The 27,437-nt window shown below is 42.2% G+C and overlaps 1 protein-coding gene across 4 annotated transcripts in view; it reads left to right on the top strand.

The window, feature by feature from the left end:
* The first annotated feature begins 3,579 nt into the window (after positions 1–3,579).
* The window catches only part of LOC148023213 (uncharacterized), an 85,102-nt gene continuing 61,244 nt past the window's right edge, over positions 3,580–27,437 (top strand). The window contains exons 1-10 of one of the 4 annotated variants that reach the window (XM_087696214.1): positions 3,587–3,868; positions 3,996–4,428; positions 4,505–4,590; positions 4,703–5,206; positions 5,298–5,483; positions 5,608–5,721; positions 5,859–5,917; positions 6,004–6,070; positions 6,213–6,264; positions 6,365–6,457. In XM_087696214.1, the coding sequence (XP_087552340.1) occupies positions 4,377–4,428; positions 4,505–4,590; positions 4,703–5,206; positions 5,298–5,483; positions 5,608–5,721; positions 5,859–5,917; positions 6,004–6,070; positions 6,213–6,264; positions 6,365–6,457 (1,213 nt within the window). In that variant the 5' untranslated portion in view covers positions 3,587–3,868; positions 3,996–4,376. Of the gene's footprint in view, positions 4,433–4,504; positions 4,591–4,702; positions 5,207–5,297; positions 5,484–5,607; positions 5,722–5,858; positions 5,918–6,003; positions 6,071–6,212; positions 6,265–6,364; positions 6,458–27,437 lie in introns of all 4 variants that reach the window. The other 3 variants (XM_087696216.1, XM_087696213.1, XM_087696215.1) reach the window with 3 other exon arrangements.

The raw sequence follows: 27,437 nt of genomic DNA, 5'->3' as shown, positions 1-27,437 counted from the left end.
ATGCTTATGAAAGCCATAAAATTTCACAAAATGTTAGTGAAATATTCATTTAAGTATGTATTGCCATAGCAACTTGATCACAATACAACTTTCACTATAACTATTGTCTTAATTATTTGTCATACAAGTATGAATTTCTTGGATTTATTTGCATGGTGAAAATATGTGTAAAATAAAGCTCTCACTTTTGTGATTTTGGAAGGCCTTCATGCATGCTAGAGAGCATTTTTGGCGTCTAAGCAACTCAATAGGAATAGACTAGTACAAGTATGAAATCCCTAGAATTTTTTGCATGGTAGCAATATGTGTAAAATAAAGGTCTCACTTTTGTGATTTTGGAGGGTTTTCATGCATGCTAGAGAGCACTTCTCATGTTTAAGTAAGTAACTCAATAGGAATAGAGTAGCACATTACAAGGATTGCACACCAAGGAAGTGTTAGCAAAGTAGTTCTTTTGTATGGAGCGTATTATTTGGAGATATGCATCATGAGGAACTAAAGGGACCAAATAAACAACTACATTCAAAACTTTGAGACTCTTCAATGAAGAACAATTCAATCAAATATTGAAGAAGCTTTGAGCATTTAAAAAATATTGAAGATGCTTTCAAAGTTGGAATTATCAAAATTGCTAGGATGTAGTTGTTTAGTTGTTGATTAGTCAACTAAATTAATTCTAAGGTAAGATGTCCCTAAAAAACATGTCCTATGAATACTTTTGCTATATTAGTTTCTTCACCCATAAAACCATCCAAATGCTCAAATGGACTTTCACATATATGACATCTTACAATGACATGCTTAAAATGTAGCTTGAAATAACTTGGCACCTTGTTAAAGTGTGGATTGTCGTGTTTTGAAGACTACCAGCTTCCATTGTTAATGGAAAAATGTCATTTAGATTGCACAGACTATGAGCTTTCATTGTTTTGGAAAAACGTCGCTTAGAGAGTGAACGTTCATTATCCTATGGGGGCCTCTTCTATGAAATCGAGAAGCATGGCTATTAGGTAACATGCAAAAAGTCATACTTGAAAGGTTTAAGGATTGGAGTGGAAAACAAGGCACTATATTAGAAAACTTTAGAAAATTGTTAGAAAGGGGACAGTGTGCCCACACATGCAAGGTCCACATGATAAAAGCAAATGCTTTTTTGATCAATTAGAAGAAAGGCAAGGTAAAATTTTGTTTTTGAAGGGTACAACTGAGAATATTTCACTTTGAGGATTAGGGTGCAATACTGATAATGACCTTCAAGTAAGTCACCCTTAACTCTGAATATTCATGAAATTATTACTTTAGATTTTATTTGTGAGATCGGACTTGTACTTTATTGAATGTGTACACTTTTGCATTCTTACCTATTAGAGTTGTTGTTATTACAAAGGTAACCATCATTTACATATTTTTGAAGGACCTTTTCAATGCCAAACTTAAATCTTACACTACCATATTTGGATTTATATTGGCCTATCTAGACCTTTCATTGTGCAAATAATGTAAGTTGACGATGATTGCAATGGCTATTCTCAAGGATGGTAAATTTCTACATCCCCACTTAGTTAGGGCTAGCTAACACATGTTTTCAAATGCTTATAAAAATAGAAGGAATATCAACGAGACTTTCATCATGACATTTGTGAGTAATAATCCCATCATGTCTCAAAATTTGATATCAAAATATTCACATACTCCATTAAAAGGATCTTTAACCTTATTTAAGGTGAAGACCATAAGGTCATTCCATCACCATGGGTAAACTCTTTGGAGGTTCTAGTGCAATATGTTAAAGTTATTTATTTAGATATTTGAGTATCCACTCAAACTCTCTACTCATTGTGGAGCCAAGCCATGGCTACCCATATCAATGTCTTATACAACTCAAGGTGTTTTTGATGGGGTCACCTTTTGTAAAAGCTAATACCAATGGGGAAGATTGTAAGTATGCCATATGCCTAAAATATTGTAAATACTATATGTCAACGTACTTGAAGGAATAAGAGATGCACCTAGCTCACTCATAGGGATGAAATGTGTTGTGAAAATTTGGTGCTTTTTGTAGCAATGACCATCTCTAGTATTTCCTTTGGATCCGGCTCCTCTCCTCTCACTCCTTTATCACTAAAGTCTCTTGGATGTTCATTGTAGGTATCATGGGATATTATTTTCTTTTGAAAGGCAAATATATAATGTGCTAGTTTACTATGCAAATGTGTTATTGGCATAGCTTGTGAGCACTTGGAGATAAGACAACTTGAGGGCTAAAGCACCATGTGAGCAACCCAATTTAGGGTTTTGAAGATTTAACCTTCTAAAACTCATGCACCTCCCTTCCACGTGGGATTGTTGGTGGTTCTTAGATAATCAAATTGATTGAAAACTACAAATCAATAGATTGAGATTCACAATTTTAACACACAAAAGGCATAGGGATTGATGTTTGAACTAATGGGATCTACCATACTCAAGGTGCTTTATATAAGGTAAAGGAGCATACGACACTAAACAAAAAGTGATAACTCTTAGAAGAATTTTCCATTTTGAGGCCAAAAAAAATAAATCATCATATGGTTAGCTTCATTCAATTAAGATGCATTCAAGGACCCCACCGGCAATAGTTTTTATCATGTTACTTGGTATTTATATAAGACATTATGCATATTTTTGGAGGTTAAAAATGACATGGTCGTAGGGTTAGCAATATGGCATTTTCTAGAGAAACATATAATAACACCCAAGCAATATTCCAAGAATATAGCTCTTTAAAAACCATAACATTGGTGGTAGACATGTCTCACTATTGGAGCCCGCCTTGTTATTGGCCCTTTTTCAAATGCAAAACTAGTATTATGTTAGCAATAATACTTACATCGTCTAACAAAAGAGCCATGCACAAGCCAAAATCTCTCAAACCCCTTACTAAGGGGTTTCAAGGTAGACCTCAAAGGCACGATTATTCTTTCACAATGCTTTAAATGTAGCTACTAGACAAACTTCGTAGCACATAACCTAGACAAAACTTTAAACAACTTTTTTATTGGCTAATGTGATGTATGTATTATATATTGAAATATTAACATTAGAATCAGAGTCGAGTAGGCTTCAACTTTACATTGGACAAACTTCAAACGATTTTTACCTTAGAAAAATTTTGATAATAGAAAGGCGTTTATTGGATTAAGTAAGGTGTGAGGATGACGTTGACAATGACATATCTTTTCCGAGGACTTCTATCTATAGTTCAACCAAGAGAGAAGAAGAAGAAGAAGAAGAAAGACAAAACATAGATGTAGATTTTGATTCAAGTTAGAAAGAAGAAGATAAACATGGATGTAGATTTTGATTCAAGTTATAATATTGAAGATCATTATCCACATGAAGTTTTGGACATTTTTCCACGTGCGTAAAGGGGCTCTTTTTCCTTGCTTTTCCCTTATGTGTAGAACATGATGAGCTTATGTTGAGGAGACATCGCATACCTAGCGAGGGCTACCGGCTCGAGGGCGGGGCCCGCCCGCACGCCGGGCTGGCAACCCCCTTGCAAAAGCTCATGATGTTATCATAATTCACATCACAATGGTAGAATTATTAGTAATTCACATCAGAATGGTAGACTTATAGTAGGAATTTGTCTAAAACGTCTTCTTATGATCCATCGTCCTGACTCCTCTGCCTTCCTTAAGTCCCCTTCTTCTTCATCGTGGATGCGTCATCATCATTGATGTTAGTCGTCATCATTGCCACCACCATTGACGTCGCACCTCGAGCTTGCAAGACATACCTGGCGCGCACACAGCTTTGTGCGCAGACGTGCATCGGCCATTGCCCGATCGTCTCTCTACGGTAGACCAGCACCATTGCCGTGCAGGTGCAGGCCTTTCTTTTCCCCCTTCCCTTGTCCGTTTTTCCCTTCCATTACATCCTCAGGACTGGATCGCCAGCATTTCTTCCGAAATCAGAAGCTCCTGATACTGTCCATCCAGCATTTGTTTCAGAAGCACACGCCACGGGGAGATTTTTGCCGTTTCATCATTCCATCGGGTCTGGATCGCCAGCATTTCATTCGAAACCGGGAGCTCTCGATGCTTTATCCGGCACTGGTTTCAGAGACACACGCCACAGGAAAATGCTTGTCTTTTAGATCCTTGATCTGATTGAGGAGCACCATCCCGAGCATACATTATCTCGCAGAGTCCATTGTGGACGCAACCGTGACCTTCGCGTAAAGCACACAGGAGCAGGAACGCCATCTCCAGCTCGCATATGCCAAGGAACTGTCCCAAAATCTTAACATGGAGGGACCTCAAAATGCAAGCTAAAGATGAGAAGGGGAACAGGGGGCATATTCATGACCTGATTTTTATATTAATGTCGGAATGGCCCCACGTGGCCCCAAACCTTCAGCTCCTGTCTCAAACTCAGAACTGAGTAGGTACTGTCTCTCTGTTTTTTTAACCTGATATCCTTTGTAATGCCATGGATTTCTCAACACAATGTTAATCAGACAACCTGCCAATTAGGGATGTTTATGGCTTCACTGTGCGCCCTCACCATTTCCAGCGCTACAAAGAGTACGCTGTTATTTACAAGGTAAATTTTTGATCTGTGATCACGTTGGGTAACTTGGAGTTTTACTTGCATTCTGTTGCTGCCTTAAAATTGCAAGGGCAAAGACCATTAATATCTTTTTGCACATCCATAGGAAGAAGAAGCAGAAAGGTCTGCCAGATGGGAACGCTTTCTCACAAATTATAGCCAGTCTGTCTCACCAGCAGAACATGATGCTGATTCAGGGGACTCACGGACAGAGGATGATGAGCCAACAGGGACTGCAAGAACTGATGGGGAGAGTAAATTAGAGACATGGGGAAAAATACGCCCCAGTTTGTGGCCAGTGGAATGTGCTTTATTCTCACGCTTCAAGAAGAAGAAGAAGAAGAAGACCACGTTATCTGAGAATCATGACTCTGAAGAGCTAGCACTGCCCAAAACTGAAAGCTCACCTCAAAACTGCAATGCGTTATCTGGAGATGAATCAGAGGAAGAATTTTATGATGTTGAACGATCTGATGCAGTGCAGGATGGTTCTCAGAGCTTATCTGAGGCACCTATCAAAGACACAGAACAAGAGGAAGAAGCATGCCCTTGGAAGGATGAGCTGGATGCCTTGGTGCAAGGGGGTGTTCCAATGGCTTTGAGGGGGGAGGTATCTGCTACTTGTACCTTGCTTTGCAGGTCAGCATTCTTAGTTAGTGTTAGGCAATCATCTTATGTCTTGGGATTGGGCATTCATACAGCTGTGGCAAGTGTTCGTGGGAACAAGGGCCCGGAGAACAAAGGGTCACTACCAAGCTCTTTTGACATTGTTGGCAGACGGTGGTGGTGATAGTGATGGGGTTGGAGGCCTTTACAATGGCTCCTCAGCCAACTATAGCCTTTCAGACTCTGGGATACTTGAAAAGTGGACCAGCCAAATTGAGAAGGTTCAAAGAGAACGATCTTTTCATAATTCTTTTCTGCACTCTGCTCATATGCATGAAATTATTTGGTTTATTATAGCCAATGGGTTTCCAGACTTCAGATTTTACCTGGCCTTGCATTGTATAGGACCTTCCAAGGACGTTCCCTGGCCATCCAGCTCTGGATGAAGATGGAAGAAATGCACTTCGCCGATTGCTAACAGCATATGCTCGCCATAATCCCGATGTTGGATACTGTCAGGTATAAGTGTTGGTTATGGTGATTCATTCTGTTACCTCCTAATGCATGTGGAATTTGAAATAAATTGCTCAATGGAGGCTTAGTTCATGTATTGCCCTGTAAACTAATTGATCAGTACTGGTTGGCGTTGTTTGTAGGCAATGAATTTCTTTGCAGCACTTCTTTTGTTGATGATGCCAGAAGAAAATGCTTTCTGGTATGTGTCAGTCTCGTAAATTATATCCTCTTTTCTTGGTTCTTTTAACACTTTTACCCTTTCTAAGCCATGTATTTTTCTCACAGGACTTTGGCTGGCTTTATAGATGATTATTTTGAGGGTTACTATTCAGAAAGGATGTTAGAGTCTCAGGTTTGAGTGCTCACATTTTGTAGCCATCATTTTCTGTTATGTTTGATTGAGCACTAGCAAATATCAAAATATTTATCCTGCAGATGGATGTATTTTCTTGTGCTCCTTGATTTGCTATTTTGATTTGAAAATGTCGATGCAGGTCGATCAGCTGGTTTTAGAGGATCTGGTGCGCAAATACTTCCCAAGACTAGGTGAACAAATACTTCCATATAGTTACTTCCTTGTCATTACTTTTAGCATGTTCGCCTGAAAGGATCACTGCTTGAGACAGTTTTTGTGGTTCTATGCCAGTGTCTCATCTGGATACCCTTGGAGTGCAGGTGGCCTGGGTTACTGGGCCATGGTTCTTATCTGTATTTGTCAATATACTACCTTGGGAAAGTGGTGCGTACTGTCTTTTGAATGTCTCCATAGTCAAGTTTCAAGGAACTTTGCTTTGTTGCTTCTGTTTGTTACTGGCATATGTTCGATTTAAATGTTTGTGGGACAAATATTTTTTGTCAAAGACCTAGAGATATAACTCGAGGCTTGAGCAACTCAACTGTGTCTTTGTTTTAAGTAGTATAATTGCCTATTAGTGCCCTTCGATTCGATGGACGTATTGCAAAGTATGACTGTTTCAAGTGATGTGGCTGCTTGATAACAGCAGCATAATGACACCGTTGCCTTGACAGGAATGTTTCACTTCTTTTTTGCATTAGTGATGAGTGAAAGTTTTGCGAAATCCTGTGGAACATGATCTGAGGTGATTGATGCGGGTGAGAACGGTTGAAGGAGAGAGGGTCTGTCCTCCTTAGGGCAATATACTCTTGCAGCTTCATGTGTTCATTTTGCTTATGAATTTCCAGCAACTTGTCTTGAGGCGTTGGAGGCATGGAGTAATCATGAGTGTTAATAGAGGCTTATTGCGTGACAGGATTGCTAAAGCCTCTAACGCGTCTTAAAGAGCTTGGCTTTGGGATGAGCTTAGGAGGGTGATGACCTATTGGCATGTTGTTCTTTGGCCTTCACATGTGCAACCAGTGTGGTGTTTGAAAGGTTGAAGTTATATGTTTGTGTGAACAAGGCTTGGATTGTCTCTCATTGAAAGAATGTCCAAGAAGTATTCTTTATCCACATGGTGGATTTTTTTTTGGGTAAGCTTTAAGAGGCATTTTAGTGCATTTAGCTTACAATAGAGAGGAAGGAGATGCTACTTGTCTGATTTGCAGCCATTGGAGGATCTTCTAAGGTAGCTAGGGGTAGAAGAAGAACAATCAATAGCAGATGATAGCATCTACAGGTTGTTGAGATAGGGTAGAAGTAGTAAATGATTGATTTTCTTCAGTTCTTTGCATCTATAAGCTGTTGAGACAGGATTAGTAGCAGTAAATGACTGATTTTCTTTAGTTCTTCGTGAAAAAAGTCTAAATTTTCTCTCCTCTACATTCTCTCATCTCCCCGCCTTTCCACAGCCTTGCTCTGAAGATTACAGCATTGAGATTACTAGAGGTTGAGAAATTGCAGATTTCTCTGTTGTAAATCCTAATCTGCAGTAGAAATTAGGGTTTAAGAGCAGTCTCAGGAAGCGTGCTAGAAATTGGAAGCTCCAAGACTTGGATTTAACAGGGTTGAAGTTGTTTTCAGTCAAATTCAAGTGGAGGGACCAGCAAATCAATGAATTTGGGGCATTTTTCATCTCCATCAAAGCAAGTGATGGCTAATTGATTTTCTGAATCAAGGGGTAAATCAGATTGAAGACTTGCCGGTCATTTTAGACTGCAACGGGACTTGGAATACCGAAAGGGATTGAGAGAATCCCATTGTACATCAACTTCTTTTTTAATTAAGTTAAAGAGATACTGAAAGGGGTGTCAATTTTGGGAGCAACAGGGTGTCCATTATCCAAGATTGTAAGTTAATTTGCATTTCTTGGTTTTGTAATAAATGTTACTAATATAACTAAGTTGTAATGAAGGAATTACCACCCATCTAGGAAAGGAAGGCTAGTTTCAAGGTTCCATTGTCGGGGTACCACTCGATCCCTTGATTTGGTGGGTTTGAGGCACCTGATTGCAAGCCAAAGCTTTGTGCTAGTGCTAATTTTTACTCTCAGCTGAGACATTACAGCAATATGTCTTCATACAGTGAGATGGACTCGAGCAGTGATGATGTCTCTTAGTATAAACATTCACATGGGAATGAAGGAAATGCAATGCTTGACTTGACCTTGGATAAGGCTTAGACCATGGACAACAAGTTGAAAATGTTGCTGTTGGGCAAGATGGATGACCTTCAGGGCATAAGGAGGCCGATGACTAGCAAAGCGAGGAATTTGATGACTAGTTTAAGAATCAGCTAAGGGCAGTAGAAAATCTCTTTGCTGAATTGGCAAAGAATCCTCAATTTACTCGATTTTCGAATGCTCCAAAGAAGGATAACAAAGGCAAGAAGAAGAAGAAGACGTCTTCTACACGTTCGAGACAGCAAGATGCATCGAAGATAATGCCAAACCCTTCATTTGAAGCTCCCAAAGATGCTAATGAAACTAAATAGTTGGTAGTTACGGGGCAAGGAATGCAAATGTAAGGCCATCACAGAAGTGCCAATCCGATGGATTTTGGATAGTCGGGCATGCACGTTATGATGGGGAAGCTAGGATATTTTGGTGGAAGCACGATCTTTCATGCTATGTTTGGACAAGGACCACATACGGGAATGTATGGCACAAATCCCTATGGTACGCAATAACCAATGCATGGTGTGCAAGGTCCAATGTATTCGGGTATGGTTGGAAGTATGCAAAACCCTATGTATGGCAGCATTGACTTGATTCCTAGGGCACAAAGTAGCATGTTTAGTATTGCATTTGCACCCTAGAATGCTTATGGGGCTCGAGGAATGAATGCTGGTCATGAAAATGCTTCGTTTGGCATTGGTTTTGATGTAAATTCAGCAAATGCATCCTTTTTGTAGCAGGCAGTGTATGGCAACTTGATACTTGAAGGGGCAGCAAAAGACTATGATGAGGGTGGAAAAGCAGTGAAGTTTGAGTCTTTCAATGGTGTACAAGATAGGCTGAAAACTTTGACTTTCATTTAGTAGTTTGATGCAGCCTATTCAGGGGGGAACTTCAGGAGTCCTCGAAGATAGACTGAAAGCTTTGACTTTCATTCAACAATTTGATGAAGTCTATTTAGGGGGGAACTTCAGGAGTCCTTAAGATTCAAAAGGCAGCCACTTTTTTGAAAGGGAATGCATTACAATGGTGGTCCACTCTTTTGATGCAAGGTAGAGCATGGTCAATGTGGATACAATTCAAGCAAATGTTTGCATCAAATTGGTTGACAAGTACCTTTGAGGTGGACATCATGACAGCTTGGAATAAGCTGGATGCTAAGGACTACAATAATTTGAAGCAATATAATATGAAGTTTTGGGATGCATTGCTACCTATTACTTCTTATCGCCCCGTACCCCTTCTTGAGCAAGTGAAAAAATATGTTTGTGGACTGTCCAAAGGAATCATGGATTTTTGCATTAAATCCATCGTGTCTAGCATGTCTCAGCTCATAGAGACTGTTGCTATAGCCAATGCTTTGTTGCGTGAAAAGGATTCGAGCTTCCTAGAGAGTGGGGAGAAGTCGAACAAAAAGAAGATTAACTTTTAAGGTTGAGAACATAGTTGTCAGGTACGAAAGGTACGATATGGTACGGTACGATAAAATACGGTACTAATTGGTACCTTATGATTTTATAAGGTACGATACGATATTAGTAAAAAAAAGATGATTTTTTAAATAACAAAAATCATAAAACATTAAATGATAGATCATAGAATACATGTTTAAAGTGGAATTAGCCATTTCATTACAAAATAAGATGAATACATGTGGATGACCATCATGGTCGCATGGGCTACGCAAAACATGCGATACAACTACAGTCGACAGTCTAGTATATGTGATACAAAAAAAAAGAGAGACCTATGTCATATGAATCTATAATGAGGCATCACTACCATCATCATCATCATCATCATCATGAGAACCATCTGAGTGCTCATCAAGAGAGTCTGAAGATGACTCCTCGGCATCCGATGATGAGACACACTCATACTTATCCTCACTGATGAGGTTACCATCATTATCAAATGATGGCTCCCTAGGTGGCGGCTGTGTAGGCAAGGGGGGGATGTCATCATGAGGCACAGGATGTGAGCTACTAGAGCCCCACCTTACATATGTGTGCAAGCCACTTGAACCACCCCTCCTCGATGATAGAGGGCGTGGAATGACCATGCCCTTGCTACCACCTACTGGAACTCCTCGCCCATGAGCACGTTGACTGCGAGTGTCACGAGTATCTGTTGCTATAAGCTCTTTATAGAGCTCTGCGAAAATCATCTCCTTCTTGTCCACCTCCTTATGTATACTCGGAAGAGTGTCGCCCGTCAACTTAAATGTATCAACATTCACCTACACAATGCAGTGATGCATGTAAGATTGATCATTGTAAATGCTAAAGTCTAAATTGTAAAGAATAAAGTTTAAACTTCAAAGTTCAAAGTTTAAAAGTTAAAACAACAAATTTTAAATGTTATGGTTAAGTGTTTAAACTTTACCTGCTTTGGACTACCCATGCTCATCATAGCCCTCATCATGCGTAAGTTAGTGCGGCAATAGACTAGCCGCTCTAACTGTCGTGTGCGAAGCCGATTACGAATCTTTGTGTGAATGAGAGAATAGGCACTCCAGTTTCTCTCATATGCACCCGAAGAGCAATCCTGGGCAAGGACCCTCATGGCTAAGGGCTAAAGGGTCTCTAGTACGTATCCAAAGCTTTGCCACCAAAATAAAGGCTTTACAAGTGACTCTCTCCTCCAACAAGTGGGAGAAGCAAAAGCCACATGCCCTCTCTGATCTGCGTAGCATCCTAGCTCCTCTAGCACTGCATTGTGGTCATCCACAGGGACCACACGAGTTAAATAAGCAAGTTAGTCTGAACGCAACTCTCTATCATGCATGACCGCTAGTGACTTGTAGGCCGGATGTACCGATGCGGTAAAACCATGGATGGGCTTATACATCCACGTCCATCTCCTCTCTGCTATCTCTTAAACATGTGCACGATGTGTCTTTGTGATCACTGTACAAGCACGTGCCTTCGCCAATGCCGCTCTAAAGAAGTGAACGAGAAGGCCCATGGTGGACCCCTCGCAATTACTCATACATAACACCCTATAAAAGGGAGTCACGACAATGACAACTGCGTGGACTTTTTGCCAAAACGCAAGGTGGACCGCACCTCATAAAGACACTCCAGCAATAACCACATGTAAACAAAGCAAGTTGAAGAAGGCTTCTTCAACTCCAGTGTGCTATGCTCACGATACATCGCAAGCACCTTTACCTTTACCGTGAAGAATGTGACAATTGATGTAGCTTTGTGGACCACCCTCTTTACCCACTTGAGCTTCCCAATGTCCTCCATGAGCAAGTCCAAACAATGACTTGCACATGGAGTCCATACAATCATAGGGAACTCGGCCTCAAGCAAACGGCCCATCCGTTGACAATTCGATGCATTGTCGGTAACAACTTGCGCCACATTTGAGGGGCCCACCTACAACCACAATTTACAAATTACAAGTTATGTATAAATCAAATTTCAATCATGAATCATGATATTATCATAATGAAAGAAAGTGAAACAAATTTAAAACGCACATTGCAATGTATACCTCAATGATAGCTTGTCGAATGTGGCGGTAGATGAATGAGCCCGTCATTTTTCTCCCCCTCTTGCCGGTATCTACGGCCTGCAAAAAGTAAGTGCCAAGTGGACATGAGACGAGTATGTTGATGATGCCCTGTTTCTTACGATCACTCCATCCGTCGGTGAGAATGGAGCAACCATATTTTATCCATGCGGCCCGAATAGGATCAAGGGCTCTATCAATCCTCTCCTTCTCTTCATTAATCTTTATCGTCCTCATGTCATTGCATGTGAGACCGATCCATCTTTCACATAGACCCACATTGGCAATGGCTTTTACCATATTTTTGCATTGCTCTTGCTTTAGGACATTGAATGCAAGATTGCACTCAATCACCGTGCGTGCAATTTCAATGTTCGCAAGTCGTCTTTCTTTAAGAAAGGCAACCGATCCACGCACATGATCGGGAGCTTAAGAGAGGGACGATTGTCTCTCCGGCATCGCACGAGCCTCCACTTTGTCTTTTACCGGAGCCAGATGCAAATGTGGAGCATCCACCACCAGTGGTAGAGGCCTCTTCCGCGTCAGTTGAAGATACGCCCACATTGGATGCTTCCTCGCTAGTAGGCATAGGAGTTGGTGCCGATAAGCCACTTCCTCCTCCTCTTGTGGATCCCCCTCTCATCTTGGCGAGAATCTCCTCCGCAATGTTTTGAGGGATCTCCTTGCATGGAGCAACTTGCCCCCCCGTCTTGGAAAGATGTTGGAGAAGCCGAGTTGCACCTCTTGTATAGCGCTTCCCGCAATACTTGCATGTCCAATGGTGGGAGTTGGACTTCTTTGTGTCCCTCTCCACATGGATCGCATGCAAATTGAAGGCCTCGTGCTTTTCACGAGTCATGGTGCCAATGACGGATAAAGAGGCCCGAGAGAGAGAGAGAGAGAGAGAGAGAGAGAGAGAGAGAGAGAGAGAGAGAGAGAGAGAGCGCTAGCTACCAATGTTAACTTATTTCCTGCCATTGCTGCCGTGGACGCCTACTACTTTGAAGGCTCTCACTCATCCCATTCGTTTCATGCTATGGAAGAAGGATTCCTTGCAGGCAGGCATTTCATGGATTTCATGGTCACATACATGCACCCCTAAACGCATGGGTGGTGGCGCTATTTTGGATGCAGAAACTCATATGTTGGCTCTTCGTTGGTCTCTTTTTCGTGCCATGTGTGTGGATCATCACCCGTGGACCATCATAGCCCGTTATTTTCTTGAGGACAGCGGGCTACGCCATGGTAACACACGGCTTCGGGCCTCCTGGTGGCATGTCCTTAATGCTGACTCTCGATTTTCCAGTCCCTCTTCTTCTTTGTTACTGCACTTGGTCGGCTCTTGGAAAGTGGTGCTCCAAAAGGCCCGTTGGCATCCAGTAGGGGACCGCTTGCAGACTAACTCCTTTCAGCTGGAATTGTTGGCAGTATCCAGATTACTTTCATGGGAAGACAAACATCAGCTCAGACCGAGATTTAACCGCATGGCCCGTTTAGGTGTGACGTCGATTGCGGATGCTACCCTTGCCACTCGCAATGTCCTTGCATCGTTTCGGACTGCTAGGAGACTCTTCAGGATCCCGCGCGGATACCGTGGTTTATGGGAAAAGCTTTTGTTGGAGCTTCAGGGTAGGCAACCCTTTCCTGCCTTGGTTGTGGATCGTCCTTGGCAGGACTGGGACCTTGCAGGTCGGTTGAGTCTGGAAAAGGCCTCTACTAATCAGGTGTATCATCTTCTCATTCAAGATCACCATTGGCTGGGTGTGAAAGCTAATACTGTTTGGGGACTGCGGAAATCGATGTCATGGTGGCAGGCGACGCTGATGGAGGGCTGGCGGAATAAGGCACCTTTCAAATGCAAAGTCTTTCTTTGGCGGGTAATGATTGGTGGTCTTCCTCTTGCCTCGGCCCTTTCCAAGTGTCGAATCTCGAATGGCAATTGTTTCTTTTGTACCACTACTGCGGAATCGGCCCGACATCGTTTTCTTTCTTGCCCGCTCGCCAAGAATATCTGGTTACTCTTGTCGCACATCTGGCGCGCGGTGGTGGGGTCCTCACTAACTCCTTTCGATTGGGTTTTTGTGCGCCCAAAGTACCCCACACCGCCACAGTTACATATGCAGATCTTATTTCACTTTTTCAGATACTGGGGATGCTGGCACATTTGGACAACGTGCAATGCTTTTCTCTTTGATTCGGCCTCTAATGTACCGAGACATATTGCCAAGCTTAAAGGGCTCTTGCATTGGCAGCTAGATCTCATTCGACACTCCGACTTGCTCCCTCGGGAGGATTTGCATCCCTGGCATATGACAATTACCTCTGGGTCGTTGCCATGATTGGTGTAACCTTTTTAGTGTATTAGTATGGGGATTTCCCACACGTTGGCCTAGGGCCCTCGTGTCTCTTGTAATCATGTAATCATGTGATCTTGTACCTTTTTTCGTAATTAATACAATTACCTTTTACGAAAAAAAAAGAGAGAGAGAGAGAGATGCTTGAGTCTCGACTCTTGAAAGTTGAGAGGGAGACTTGAGAGGCCCGAGGGTTGGGGTAAAGTTGAAAGAGCAAGAGTGAGAGAGAGAGAGATTCTTGAGTCTGGACTCTTGAAAGTTGAGAGGGAGACTTGAGAGGCTCGAGGGTTGGGGTAAAGTTGAAAGAGCAAGAGTGAGAGAGAGGGGATGGGAGATGAGAATGGCAAATGCTTTGATAGGGTGCACCGTGCAGGATAGAGGGAATGGGAGATGAGATTTGAGAATGGCAAATGCTTCGATAGGGTGCGGGAAAGAGGAGATGGGAGGTGACTCGTGAGTCGTGAGATTCGAGAATGACAAATCACACGTCCATTCAAGAATCGAGCGACGAGATCCAAGAGAGGAAGATGAGAATGGTAAGTCACAAGTGCTTGCTGAATTGGTGTGCAAGCATGGAGGAGAGGAGCACCTTTTGTAGATGAGAGAAGGGTCAAAGTTCAAACAGTCAAAGAGGAGTCAACGGTCAAAGAGAGGGCTGCCAGCTAGAAGGAATCCAAAGAGGGCTGGGGAGGGGAGTGCATGGCTGGAAAAGGGGGTGGGGTGAGGTATCCAAGGCTTCCTACCCCCCAAAAAGTGCCATGCAGGCACGTAGAGAAAATGCAGAGGCGCAGAAAACGCGGGACGCGGGATCCAAGTGGCGCATGCGACGTAGCCAAAATAGGCCCAAAAATTCGTATGGACACGTACCGTACGAACTAGTCCGTACCTCATACGAAGGCAACTATGGTTGAGAAAATGAAAAAATCTGAAAATCAGGCTGAAAAGAGACCAAAACAACAAAGAAAGGGCTCAAAAACATTGGCACAACATAGAGAATTGATGGCAGCAAATGAATGTTTTATTTGTGAATAAGAGGGTCACATTGCAAGGGACTGTTCCAATAGGCAGCAAGCTGGAAAATTAGAAAATCAAGGAGTTTCTAAAGGAAAGAAGCCCAAAACATTAGTGGGATTGGTGCTCAATGTTGTTAGTGATTAGCACAATGATGATGCTACTAAGTTGTGCATACCATAGGGTTAAATTAGGGATCAACATGTATTGATTTTCTTTGATAATGGTGCATGAGCCAACTTCATCTTTGTTGACATAGTAGCCTATCTAGGCATCAGAGAGGATGAGATGGAACCCATGGGGGAAGTTGGAATGGCATGTAAAGGCCATGCAGAGCTCGTCACACCTCTCATTGGAAAGCTTTGGTTACATATATAGGGATATGTGGACAGCGAAGATTGCTCCACTTGAGGGTTGTGATGTATTGCTTGGTATGCCATGGTGTCACTATATGCATGTAGTGATTGATTCTCGTGCAAAAAGATCACTATTCAACATAAGGAAAATATACTTACACTTGATATAAAGTTGAAAGGCCTGTCACTGTTGTATTTGTATAGTTGCCATTCCTAAAGTAATGAAAAATCATCTTTCAACGTACTTGGTTTTTACTAAGGATAAAGATGATAGTGAGAATGTCGGGAACATGTCTAAGTTAGAGAAGGATCGCATGTCATTTTTGAAAATATATGTTGATTGCTTCTCTCAGTCACTTCTAGGGCAGCTACTACCTGAAAGGCCAGAAGGCATAGATCTTATCCTTGGAAGTAGCCCACCTAATAAGCCACCCTAAAGAGTCAATGCAGCCCAATAGAAGGAGATTGTGAATCAGGTGAATGAACTGCTAGAAAAAGGGTTGATTCAGGCCAACTCATCTCCTTTTTGTTCTCCAATGCTTTTGGTGCAAAAAAAGGATGGTTCATGGCATATGTGCATTGATTATCGTGCTCTGAATAAGATTATGATAAAGAATGGCTTTTTGATTCCTCGGATCCATAATGTTATGGATAGATTGCAAGGGACAGCCAAATTCAGCCGTATAGATTTGAAAAGTGGGCATCATTAGATACGCATTAGACCGGAAGATGTACATAAAAAAGCTATCAGGACATCTTTTGGATTGTATGAGTTTCTTGTTATGCCTTTTGGACTTACGAATGCTCCTGTTACTTTAAATCGGATGATGGATCGCATCTTCAAGCCACATAGAGGATTTATGGATACTTTCTTTGATGACATGATTGTCTATTCAAAGAACGAGACAGAGCATAGAAGACACTTGGACATTGTGTTTAATGAATTACATGAGCATAGGTTGGTTATCAATGACAAGAAAAGTGAATTCTTCTTGAATGAAATTCATTTTTTGAGGCATATCGTATTGGCTGATGGTATTTACATGGACTCTGCAAAGGTTAAGACAAACGATCATTGCCACCTTTGAGGAATGTGCATGAGATCCGTAGCTTCTTGGGCTTTATGTTTTTACTACAGAAAGTATGTACGCGAGTTTGCCGAAATTGCATCTTCGTTGTATACTTTGCAAAGGAATGATGTGCCATTTAGATGGACAATAGTGAAAATTTCAACATTTGAAAAGTTGAAGGAAAAGATGACTTTGGATCTTGTGCTTGTGTTGCTCGATCTAAGAAAGTCATTCTAGTTGAATGTGATCATGTGGTAATAACATTGGGTTTATTGTTATATAGGACGATCGAGTTGTGGCTTTTGAGAGCGGAATTCTCCACGCTACACAAAATAATTTGTAGGTCTATGAGAAAGAGCTCTTGGGTGTAATTCATGCATTGTCTACGTGGAAAGATTATTTGTTGGGGATTGATTTTACTGTGTAGATAAACCATAAAACTTTAAGGTACTTTTTGACACAGACAAAGTTGTCAAAGAAGCATATGAGATAGGTAAATTTTCTCTCTATGTTTCACTTTTAGATTGTACATATTGATGGTAAAAAGAATATTGTGGCCGATGCACTGTTATGTAAGTCACAAATTTCAGTCGTTAGCATGGTTTATTAGATTGAGTTGGATGCCATGAAAAAGCAATATGTTGTTGATTCGGACTTTGCTAATGTTTATAATAAGCTTTGCAATGGCCAAAGGCATGAACACTTTGTGCTAAGAGATGGATTTTTGATGATGCATGGGTTATTGTGTGTCACAAAGTAGTTAAGGTCTAGAGTTATCATTGAAAGTCATGCTCTTCTGTATGCAGGACATAGAGATATTGATGCCACGGTCAAGGCAATGGAGCATTTCTTTTATTGGCCAGCTTTGAGGCATGATGTAGAACAATTTGTTAAGACATGTATCGTATGTCAGAAGGTAAAGGATGATAGGCAAAAGATACCGGGTTTGTTGCAGCCCTTGCCTATTCCAGATAGCCTTTACCTATAGGGAATGATGGGATACGGACTATCGTTTGAAGGTTTAGTAAACAAGCCGATTTTATTCCGGTGGGGAAAAAAATAAATGCTGATCATATGGCACGATTGTTTTTGCAATACATCTTTAAGTATCATGGTATGTTAGAGTCGATCATTAGTGATCGAGATCCTCGGATGACCAGTTTATTTTGGAAGGGATTGTTTGAGAATATGGGTATTACGTTGAAACTCTCATCATCCTTCCATTCGTAGACAGATGGTTAGTCTGTGGAATAAAATTCCACAGCGTTAGATCTTTTGAGGTGCTATGTTTTAGACCACAGGACATAGTGGGAGCAATATTTGCCCTTGGTTGAGTTTGCTTACAACAACATAGTGTATAGTTCCACAGGTAAAGCTCTATTTGAGGTGGTTAAGGGTGACAAGAAGATACCACCTATTTTGCAAATCAAGGATACGATCTTTGAGACTGATCATTATGTGGAAAACTTGGATGTAGCCTATGTAAAGATAAAATATGCACTTAAGAGATTGCAAGAAAAGCAAAAGAGGACAGCTGATCGCCATGGACGTGCTTTGCAGTTTGTAGAGGGTGATTATGTATTGTTGTATTTTGAAAAGGCAAGGCTGAAAAAGATGAAAGGAAGAGAAAGATTGTATTTGAAGTCGAGTATGAGATACTATGGGCCCTTCCAAGTATTGGAGAAGATTAGCGATGTGGTATATCGGCCGAAATTACCCCCACATCAGCGGATACACAATGCCTTTTATGTTAGTTTGTTTAGGTCTTTTCATGGTGATGTATCAGAGGATATGTCTGCTCAAATTCAGCCTGAGGTTGAGGAGTTGGATGAGATTTTGGTACATGAGCAAATTTTGGCACATAATAAAAGAAAGGTCAAAGGTAAAGTTTCAAGGAGGTACTTGGTGAAATTTCAGAATTATTTACCAATGGATGCCAAATGGATGGAAGAGGATGACTTGGTAGACCATTCTTAGTTGTTGCAGCTTTACCTAGATACCTTTCAATTAGAGCCGACTTTAGTTTGGGCTCTGTCAGGTTGAGCAGAGCAGGGGTCCAGAGTATTGCCTAATGCTCAAGGGGGAGGTAGCACTTCCACTCCTCTAGTTACACACAACTCATGTATGTAGTGGATCTCAGATGCATTCAGCATGCATCCAAGGTTCCATGTTGATGGTATGTTTGCCATGAGGTCCTACTTAGTGCACTAGTCATTGTGAGATGTATACAGATGAGTATGAGTTTCACCCAAGCATTGAAACTATACTTTTGCATTAGCTTATGATCAAATTGGCATGAATTTTGCCTCAAGTTTGAGAAAAAAAATTTGATCAATTTCAGCTCAGTTTTTGGTCAGCTTGAGGACCGTTTATGGTCACTTTTGGGATCAGTTTTGCATCAGTTTTTGCAATGAGTTTGTGATTAGTTTGGGGTCACATTTGCAGCAGTTTGTGATTAGTTCTCAGATCAATAAGCGATTAGTTTATGATTGGATTATGCTCAGTTTTCAATGGTTTATATCTGGTTCCATAGACAACATCATATGTTGTGATACCATTGATGTTTTAGTCATGGTTTATACTTGGTTATGCTATGGTATGGTTTGGTTTTGCTAGATGAGTTGAGCTCATGAGAAATAGACATGTCACATGATAATTTGACAATGTTTTTGAGATTCTTTGTGAGTCTTATGTCATGTTATGTTGGCTGGTAATTTTCAACATGTGTTGGGTTTATGGAATGGTTGAGCAACAATGTGCAATGTTCTGCTAACTATGATGCCTTGTGGAAATTGCAGTTTACTATTTTGCTTTTGATGCATCTAGCAGTGCAATCAAGGATGATTGCAAGGATTTTAAGGGGGAGGGTTGTCATGAGGACATGTATTTTCGAAACCTCACTTAACATGTGGATTAATTTTTAATCACACGATTAAAGTAAATGTTGCAGATGTGAGGTGTAACTGGGATTAGAATAAATGTATGAGGTTAAGACTCCAGGAAATCACGAGATGTCAAAGGCAAAAGTTGCTATAAGTTATGATTCACAGGTACTTGGTGGTATCTGTTGCCAGTTTTGTTGGCCGAGGTCATTCATTTGGCCACGAGTGTCAGTTATGACACTAGAGAAGTGTCAATCTAATGGTCAAAGATGGTGTAGGGACACACTCGGGAATGAAAGTTGCTTAGCCAATTTAATTATTGGCTAGTCAGATTATTTTTCAAGGCACTAACATAATTGTTAGATTAATTTAAGTATTTAAAGACTAAAAATTAATATGTAATTATGGATAATGTTGGAAAAACCATTTGAAAAGGCTGCCATTTGTCAAAAATGCCCATGCAAGACTGAAAAACGTCTTCAGAGGCTGGAGAGAGACATTTTAGTGCATTCAACTTGCAAGAGAGAGGGAGGAGATGTTAGTGGTCTAATTTGTAGCCATTGGAGGACCTTCTGAGGCAGCCAGGGGCAAGAAAAGACCAATTATTAGCAAGTGACAGCATCTATAGGCTGTTGAGAAAGGACAGAAGTAGTAAATGATTGATTTTCTTCAGTTCTTTGCATCTATAAGTTATTGAGACAAGGTAGTAGCAATAAATGGCTGATTTTCTTCAGTTCTTCGCGAAGAAAGTTTGAATGTTCTCTTTCCTCAGCATTCTCTCTCATCTCCTCGTCTTTCCACAGCCTTGCTCCAAAGATTATAGCATTGAGATCACCAGAGATTGAGAAATTTCAGATTTCTCTGCTATAAGCAGAAATTAGGGTTTAGCGGTAGCAGCCTGGGAAGCGTGCCAAAAATTGGAAGCTCCAAGTCTTGTATTCAATAGGGCTGAAGTTGTTTTAAATCAAATTCAGGTGGAGGGACCAACAAATCAATGAATTTGGAGCATTTTGCATCTCCATCAAAGCGGATGAAGGCCAATTGACTATCCTAATCAAGGGGCAAATCAGATTGAAGACTTGCTGGTCATTTTGGACAGGAAGGGAAGTTGGAATACGGAAAGGAATTGGGAAAATCTCATTGTACATCAACTTCTTCTTCAATTAAGTTAAACAAATACTGAAAGGGGCATTAGTTTTGGGGGTAGCAGGGTGTTGATTGTCCAAGATTATAGGTTAATTTACATTTCTCAAATTTGTAATAAATGTTACTGCTATAACTAAGTTGTAATGAGAGAATTACCACCCATCCACGGAAGGAAGGCTGATTTCAGAGAGTGGGAGGGCACATCACCTATGTGTAGGTAAAAAAAGGGGCCAAACCCCAAACAAGGTCAAAATCCTAAAAATGGTCAAAAGCGCCCAAAAAATAATGCACTAATGTGCCTTCCATCTAAAGTGTCTAAAACACATAGAATGAAATATAAATACAATATTAGATCTCCTAATGTCCTTGTTTGATTCAGATTGAGGCTCGCAAGTAGGCGATGTCTACACAAGATACACATGATTGCTAATACCCCCTCTCAAATCTTGGATGTGGTAGAAAGCCAAAGGAGATGAGGATCCGAGGGTGGTAGAAAGAGTGCCAATGCTGATGAAGTCTGTCGATGAAGAATGCTAGCCAAGGAGCAAGACTCTGTCCCCATGGAAAGATTCGATCAAATAGATGACTACCAAAGGACAAGGGAAACGGAGAGGCCTTGAACGGATCACTCTTGAAAACTCAAGTCGAGGATAGGTGAGCCAAGCTTTCAACCCAACTATGAGACGATAGTGAGAAACTATCGAAGGTGCCATAAGTTACATAGAAACAATAGTGACCAAGGGCTAAGTAGCAAGGATGGTGGCTTGGTAACGAAGAAAAGAGGTCGTTGCTTAAAGGAAAGGTCCAAAGGAGATCGAAAACCCAAGAAATTCCTCACGATCTTAGGAAGCCCCCTCTAAAACTCAAAGGGTTAGGAAATCCATAGCCGCATCACTAATATTGTCCCCCTTTGAAAGGGGTACGAGGGAACCACTAGAGGAGATTGTGGGGGATGGGATGGAACCTGTTGGATAAATGGTGCACAATTATGAATAGGTGTAACTACAAAAAGCTGCGTAAGAGGACTCTTCACAATGGGAGGGGAATGGAGTATAGACAGCCCTCTCTCTAGCCAACCTATCACAAAAGTGGCTCTTGTAGAAAAATCCTTAATGAAGATGGTCGGCTTGGTAAAGACAATGCGGCTTGTGGGTCTTGAGTCTAGGAAGGCTAGAAACTGAGAGAAGATGGAAGCCGAAGTAAGGAACATGGAGGGCATTAGAAACAGAGCTCAATGGATGGTCAAACAATAGAGGCAAGGTGCCAACACCGCTAATAGGCATTGAAGAGATGTCACCAATAGTGACGATACCCTTCGACGGATAGGGATCCTACAACAAATCACCTTGAGGACTTGTTGAACTCAATGCACCAGTATCAAAGAGCCAAGGTTGCTCAAAAGATGAGACAATCGAAGAAGGCTCCTCCACCAATAAATGTGTAGAAACATGGTCTTGGTAGTAATAGTGGGTGAGGAAGTAGAGGTAGATGAAGGCTTTAATGTAGATCCACCCTTCACTCTCGGATGAAGGTGAGGGTATTTCCTCCAACACTTCTTCTCAGGGTGCGAGGTCTTCCCACAATGAGAACACATGGGATATCCTTGGCTCTTTCCCACAAAATCTGTAACAGAGTTTTAAAATGACTCCAACTTCTTCCTCTCGCACTTCCATGGGCACGGGCTTCGTAAGAATTTGGCTCACTACGACATGCATCTTGCTCAAGCGCCAATGGGACTAGCTCCTACCAAGTGAGTGTTGTGCTGTTTTTAGTCTTTCTCTCTCCTGTTGTATGCGTTTTTTTATCTTTCTCTCTCCTCATTGTTGTCTGCATCAGATCCAGCTTCTCACTGTTGCGTTTGCTGGTGTTCGACATTTGGAGGCTGCCTTGCTGCGATTTGGGATCCGTTCAGAGTACAACACACTTTTTAGCTCATTACCCCTGCTTGGTAGGAAACCCCCTCGCCTTGCCATGACGCGGCGCCTCCTCTCCTCGTCGCGATTGTCTTTGCGTACGTCGTGCCTGGCCCCTCCCTCTGCCTCGCTTTCACGTGATACCCCCTCCTCACGATGCGAGGTTTTTTGGGAGCCGAGGGTGTGCCATGTTGTGGGGGGGCTCGGTGAAGCGGGGTTTTCCGAGGAGGGAGGGCGTGCCATGTTGCGCGGGCGGGTTGTTGGAGCGGGGATTTCTGAGGAGGGAGGGTGTGCCATGTCGCGGGGGGGTTGGGTGGTGCCATGTCGTGGGGGGGTTTTTTGAGGAGGTCCGTCGGGGGGTGGGTGGTTCCATGTCGCGGGAGGGGGTTGTGTGCAGTGGGGTGTGTGTGTGCCGTGTCATTGCGGAGCAGGATTTCTGAGGAGGGAGGGTGTGCCACGTCGTAATCCTTGAGATACAAGAGTTCGAGGTTCAGTATTCATTCACTACATAGTGTGTTTGTTGCATGAGCATCGTATTATTAGTATTCATATCATTTCATTTATTAACTGTGTTCATTGTCTCTGAGTTACCCTAACCCTAACCCTAACTGTGTTCTTTTATCAGTCTGTGCTTTGTCGTACGGTTTCTGTTTATGCTTTTGTGTTAGGGTATTTTCTTTACAGTGAGTGTCTCTCAGCTACGAGAAGTGAGATGATTGGTGTAGAACACATCATATGGTAGTGACGAAAGATGTGAAAGAAGTGTCACAGCTAGGTCCTTCAAAGAAATCATAAACGTGTGTATGAAGGGATGCAAGCTCATCTCAAAGCTCTTCTATCCTATGGATGTGATCCCTCATCGTAGGGGAATCTGCAACGCAAAGCTGTTGTAGCTCAACTCAAGGGATAATCAATGCCCAAATTTTTGGATTTGGAAGAGAGATGCCAATCTCCTCCAAATTGTTGTAGTGGTGTGGATACATCTAACATACATGAGCACAGAATTTGTACAACTCAAAAAGAGAAAAGAGCAGGTTCTGGCTTTCAATTGATCCCATAAAGTTGTTGAATCCGCAGTCACACCATCATGAGGATCCATGGTAGGTTGGGGGATAGGGACAATAGTAAGATTTTAAAGTTCATAGTCATCGAGGTGACACTCCATGTAGCACGACCATAGATTGTAGTTCGTCCCATCCAGCTTGTCAGACGCGCGTAGAGAGGGTAGGATTGGCACTTGCTTGGAAGATGCCATCTATGCCAATTGGGGATTGGGAGCCTTGGAAGAAGATAGTGGGAAAGAGAGATAGGATGGTGGTTGGTTTGAATCGTCTCGAACCATATGATCTCCCATAGCATACACCGGCCATAGATGTCCTTCAATAAAGTATGTGCAAGAAAACAAAGAAGATGCTGTAATTGGGATATCCTCCACATGTACAAGGTCTGTTGGTGTGCTGATCAGAAAGGAGTGACGGACAGCAGTGTAGACGGAGAGTTTCCGAGGTGAGAGAGATGACTTAATGTGGAGTAGAGAGGGGGAAGTAGTAAATGTAGATGTGTATAGGTTTGCAACTTGTAAATGCAGCCTATCTAGGGGCTGGTTAGAGATCAAGAGTGCCTGGAAATGTTTTCTTGCAATAAATACAGATCTGCCCTACTTTAGGCTTGACAGAGAGTCCACCCAACACCTAGAATAAGTCACCCAGGTTATAAACAACCACACTGTATGTAAATGCAAGAAAGAAAGAAGTCCATCAACTTGTAAACAGGTTGCTCAACAAAGAACAGGTGTTGCCTATGAAGAAGAGTGTGGAGGAATTGCTGTTGGGAATAAAGGGCCATCGTGCCTTTTATATGTGCACGGGTGTGAACGCACCCTTAGCACACTTGTACTTTCATATATATCTATCTAAAAACCTAAAGTGGTACACACTCCAATTGTACCCAAGAACATCTTGCATCTCTCGCTCTCACTCGCTGCTGTTGCTCACGTGTTTGCTCTTTACCTGACATTTCATCGCCGGACATTGCATCTCCGCAGCGCATCACTCACTTCAAATTTGGTATCAGAGCTTCGGCTAAGGTGTTCGCGCTTCTCGCAGTCCGTGCAGAGCTTCGGTTAAGGTGTTCGTGCTTCTCGCAGTCCACAGGTCACGTTTTTCAGCCAGGCGACATTTCCCAGGTTGCGCGCAGGTCAGTCAGTCATTTTCTGGTCAGCTCGTCACTGTTCTTGGACAGTGTGCAGTCAGGCGTGCAGTTCCAGGCAGCGTGCAGGTCAGGTGCAGGTCAGAAGTGACGTGTTTTGCACAGGCGCTGGTCACGCAGGTCACGCCAGGTCAGTTCGTGACTTTCCAGGCCACGTGCAGCTGGCGGCAGGTCAAAACGCTGGCGGCAGGTCAAAATGCAGCAGTCGTCACGTTACGGGACAGTTTTCGTCAAATTTCTCTTGGAAAATTTTTTAATTTTCAAAGGTTTACTGCAAGCTGCCCCCTCTGCCCACTGACGGGAGTTCGCGCGTGTAAGCACAGTTCTGTGTTTTGGGCAGATTTGAGCCACAAATTTGGGGATTTGTCCGGATTTGACACGAGCAAGACACACAGTGAGATTCTGTCTCAGAAATTGCAGGAATTTGTGACATTTTGCCTCCGAAATTTGGGGCTTTTCATGTACATGTTAAAATTGGGCTGAAATTGACCCAATTTCTTGACATTGATGCACATTGGACCCCGTGCAATTTGGGGCTTTTGCTGTTTGAGCAAAATTTGTGCGCAAATTGGTCATTTTATATACATGCGGGTTTAATTTCATGCAATTTGGACGCCCGACACTTGAAAAATTTGGGGGTTTTGCTGAAATTGCTTCATTTTGGCAAAATTGGTCTACTCTATGCATGTCAGAGACAGTGCAGATGTATGGTTGATGTTTTGAGCACAAAACTTTGGGGCTTTTGACCGTGCGGGTCAAATTTTATGCCCGTGGGTGCATGTACAGCAGAAATTGCAGCTAAAATTTGGGACTTCTCATGTAATGTGATGTATTTGTCCTTGGAACAGCTGTCATCAGTTGTGGAGTGCTGTAGCACAACATTTGGTGCTTCTGAAAATTGATTTGCAGATCTGAAATTTCTGCTTTTAACTGGTACTTATTGCTGGTTGGTACTTGTTTGTACCTTGGTCACTTGTTTGACAGTTTGGGCCTGCATTTGCTGAATTTGTGGTCATATTTTGGACTGAAAATCATGGCTGGCAGCAGCGATAGCAGCCATCTTATGCACATCAAGAAACTTGAGGGTGCACATAATTTTGCAGTGTGGCAAAAGCAATGCAACAATATCCTGTTGCAGAAGAAGCAGGCTAAGCCGATCAAGGCCAAAGGGGTAAAGCCCGCAGATGTGGAACAAGATGTCTGGGATGAGTTGAACGAGCTTGCACGCTCGACCATTGAGCTATCTGTCTCTGATGCTCTGCTGTTTAACATAGAGGGTTTGGACACTGCCTATGCCATTTGGACTAGACTGGAGGAATTGTATGCTCAGAAGAGTGCAGCTAGTAAGGTGTATTGGCTAAAAAAGCTTATGGATTTGCGGATGAAAGAAGGAACTGCTATGTCAAATCATCTGAGTGAATTCAACTCAATTTTCAGCCAGCTGGTTGCTTTGAAGTTTGTCATTGATGACGAGTTTAAAGCTACCTTTCTGCTTTGCACTCTACCAGAGAGTTGGGATACATTCAGGACTGCCTTGAGTAACTCGAATGCTATGCTTATGTATTCTGACGTGGAAAGCTCTTTGCTTATGGAAGAGATGAATAGGCAAAATAATGCATCAAGTAAGTCGTCTAGTGCCTTGCATACCAGGGGCAGATCACAGCAGAAGGGAAAATCTGATGGCAAGGGTCGCAGCATGTCTCGCGGCAAGAATGTGGAATGCCACCACTGTGGCAAGAAAGGTCACTTCAAACGTGACTGTTACAAGTGGAAGAAAGAGAAAGGGAAAGGCAAGAAGACAGAGGACAGCAAGGAAGAGAAGAAAGAGAGCCAGCCCAAGAAGAGCAGCGTCAAGATCGAAGAGGTGAATGTAGTCACTCAGGACAGTGACAGTGGGAACGATGTACTCTTCGTGTCTTCATGTTTTGATGCCCATGCATTGGTTGCCGATTCGGCTGATGACATGCATACCTGGATTTTAGATTCGGGTGCCTCCTTTCATGTCACCCCTTACAGAGATTGGTTTTTCGATTATACAGGCGGTCGACATGGTGTTGTCCATCTCGGGGACAACTCAGCATGTGATATTGCAGGCATTGGCAGTGTGCAGCTTCAGTTTCAGCATGGTTCTGTCTTTACTCTTCAGAATGTTCGTCATGTACCTGAGCTCAAGAAGAGCTTAATCAGTACTGGGCAGCAAGATGATGATGGTTATCATACCACATTTGGCGATGGAAAATGGAAGATCAGTACAGGATCTAGAGTCCAGGGGTTCAAAGAGTGATACTCTGTATCCTCTTCATGTATCTAGTGTGCGTGACCATGTTGTCGCAGTAACCGAGCAGCCAAGTGTTTCTTTGTGGCATGGCCGGTTAGGACACATGAGTCAAACAGGCATGAAAGTTCTTTCTCGTTTGGGTTACTTGCCTTGTCTCCGTTATGCTGATTTTGAGCATTGTGATCATTGTGTCTATGGTAAGCATGCGCAGACATCTCATAAGAAATCTCTTTCTTTGAAATCTTCACCTCTAGAGTTAGTACATTCAGATGTATGTCAGATGCCAGGATTGTCTTTGGGGGGGAAGAAGTACTTTGTCACCTTTGTCGATGATGCTACACGGAAGGTATGGGTTTACCCCATTCGTAGCAAGGATGAAGTACTTGACAAGTTTAAAAACTTCTTG

Source organism: Lygodium microphyllum, chromosome 16 (assembly GCF_053477565.2).
Source record: "Lygodium microphyllum isolate KBCC chromosome 16, Lygodium_microphyllum_v1.1.10, whole genome shotgun sequence".
NCBI lineage: Eukaryota > Viridiplantae > Streptophyta > Polypodiopsida > Schizaeales > Lygodiaceae > Lygodium > Lygodium microphyllum.
The sequence above is the reverse complement of the archived record's forward strand: the minus strand, read 5'-3'. Positions and strand labels throughout refer to the sequence as shown.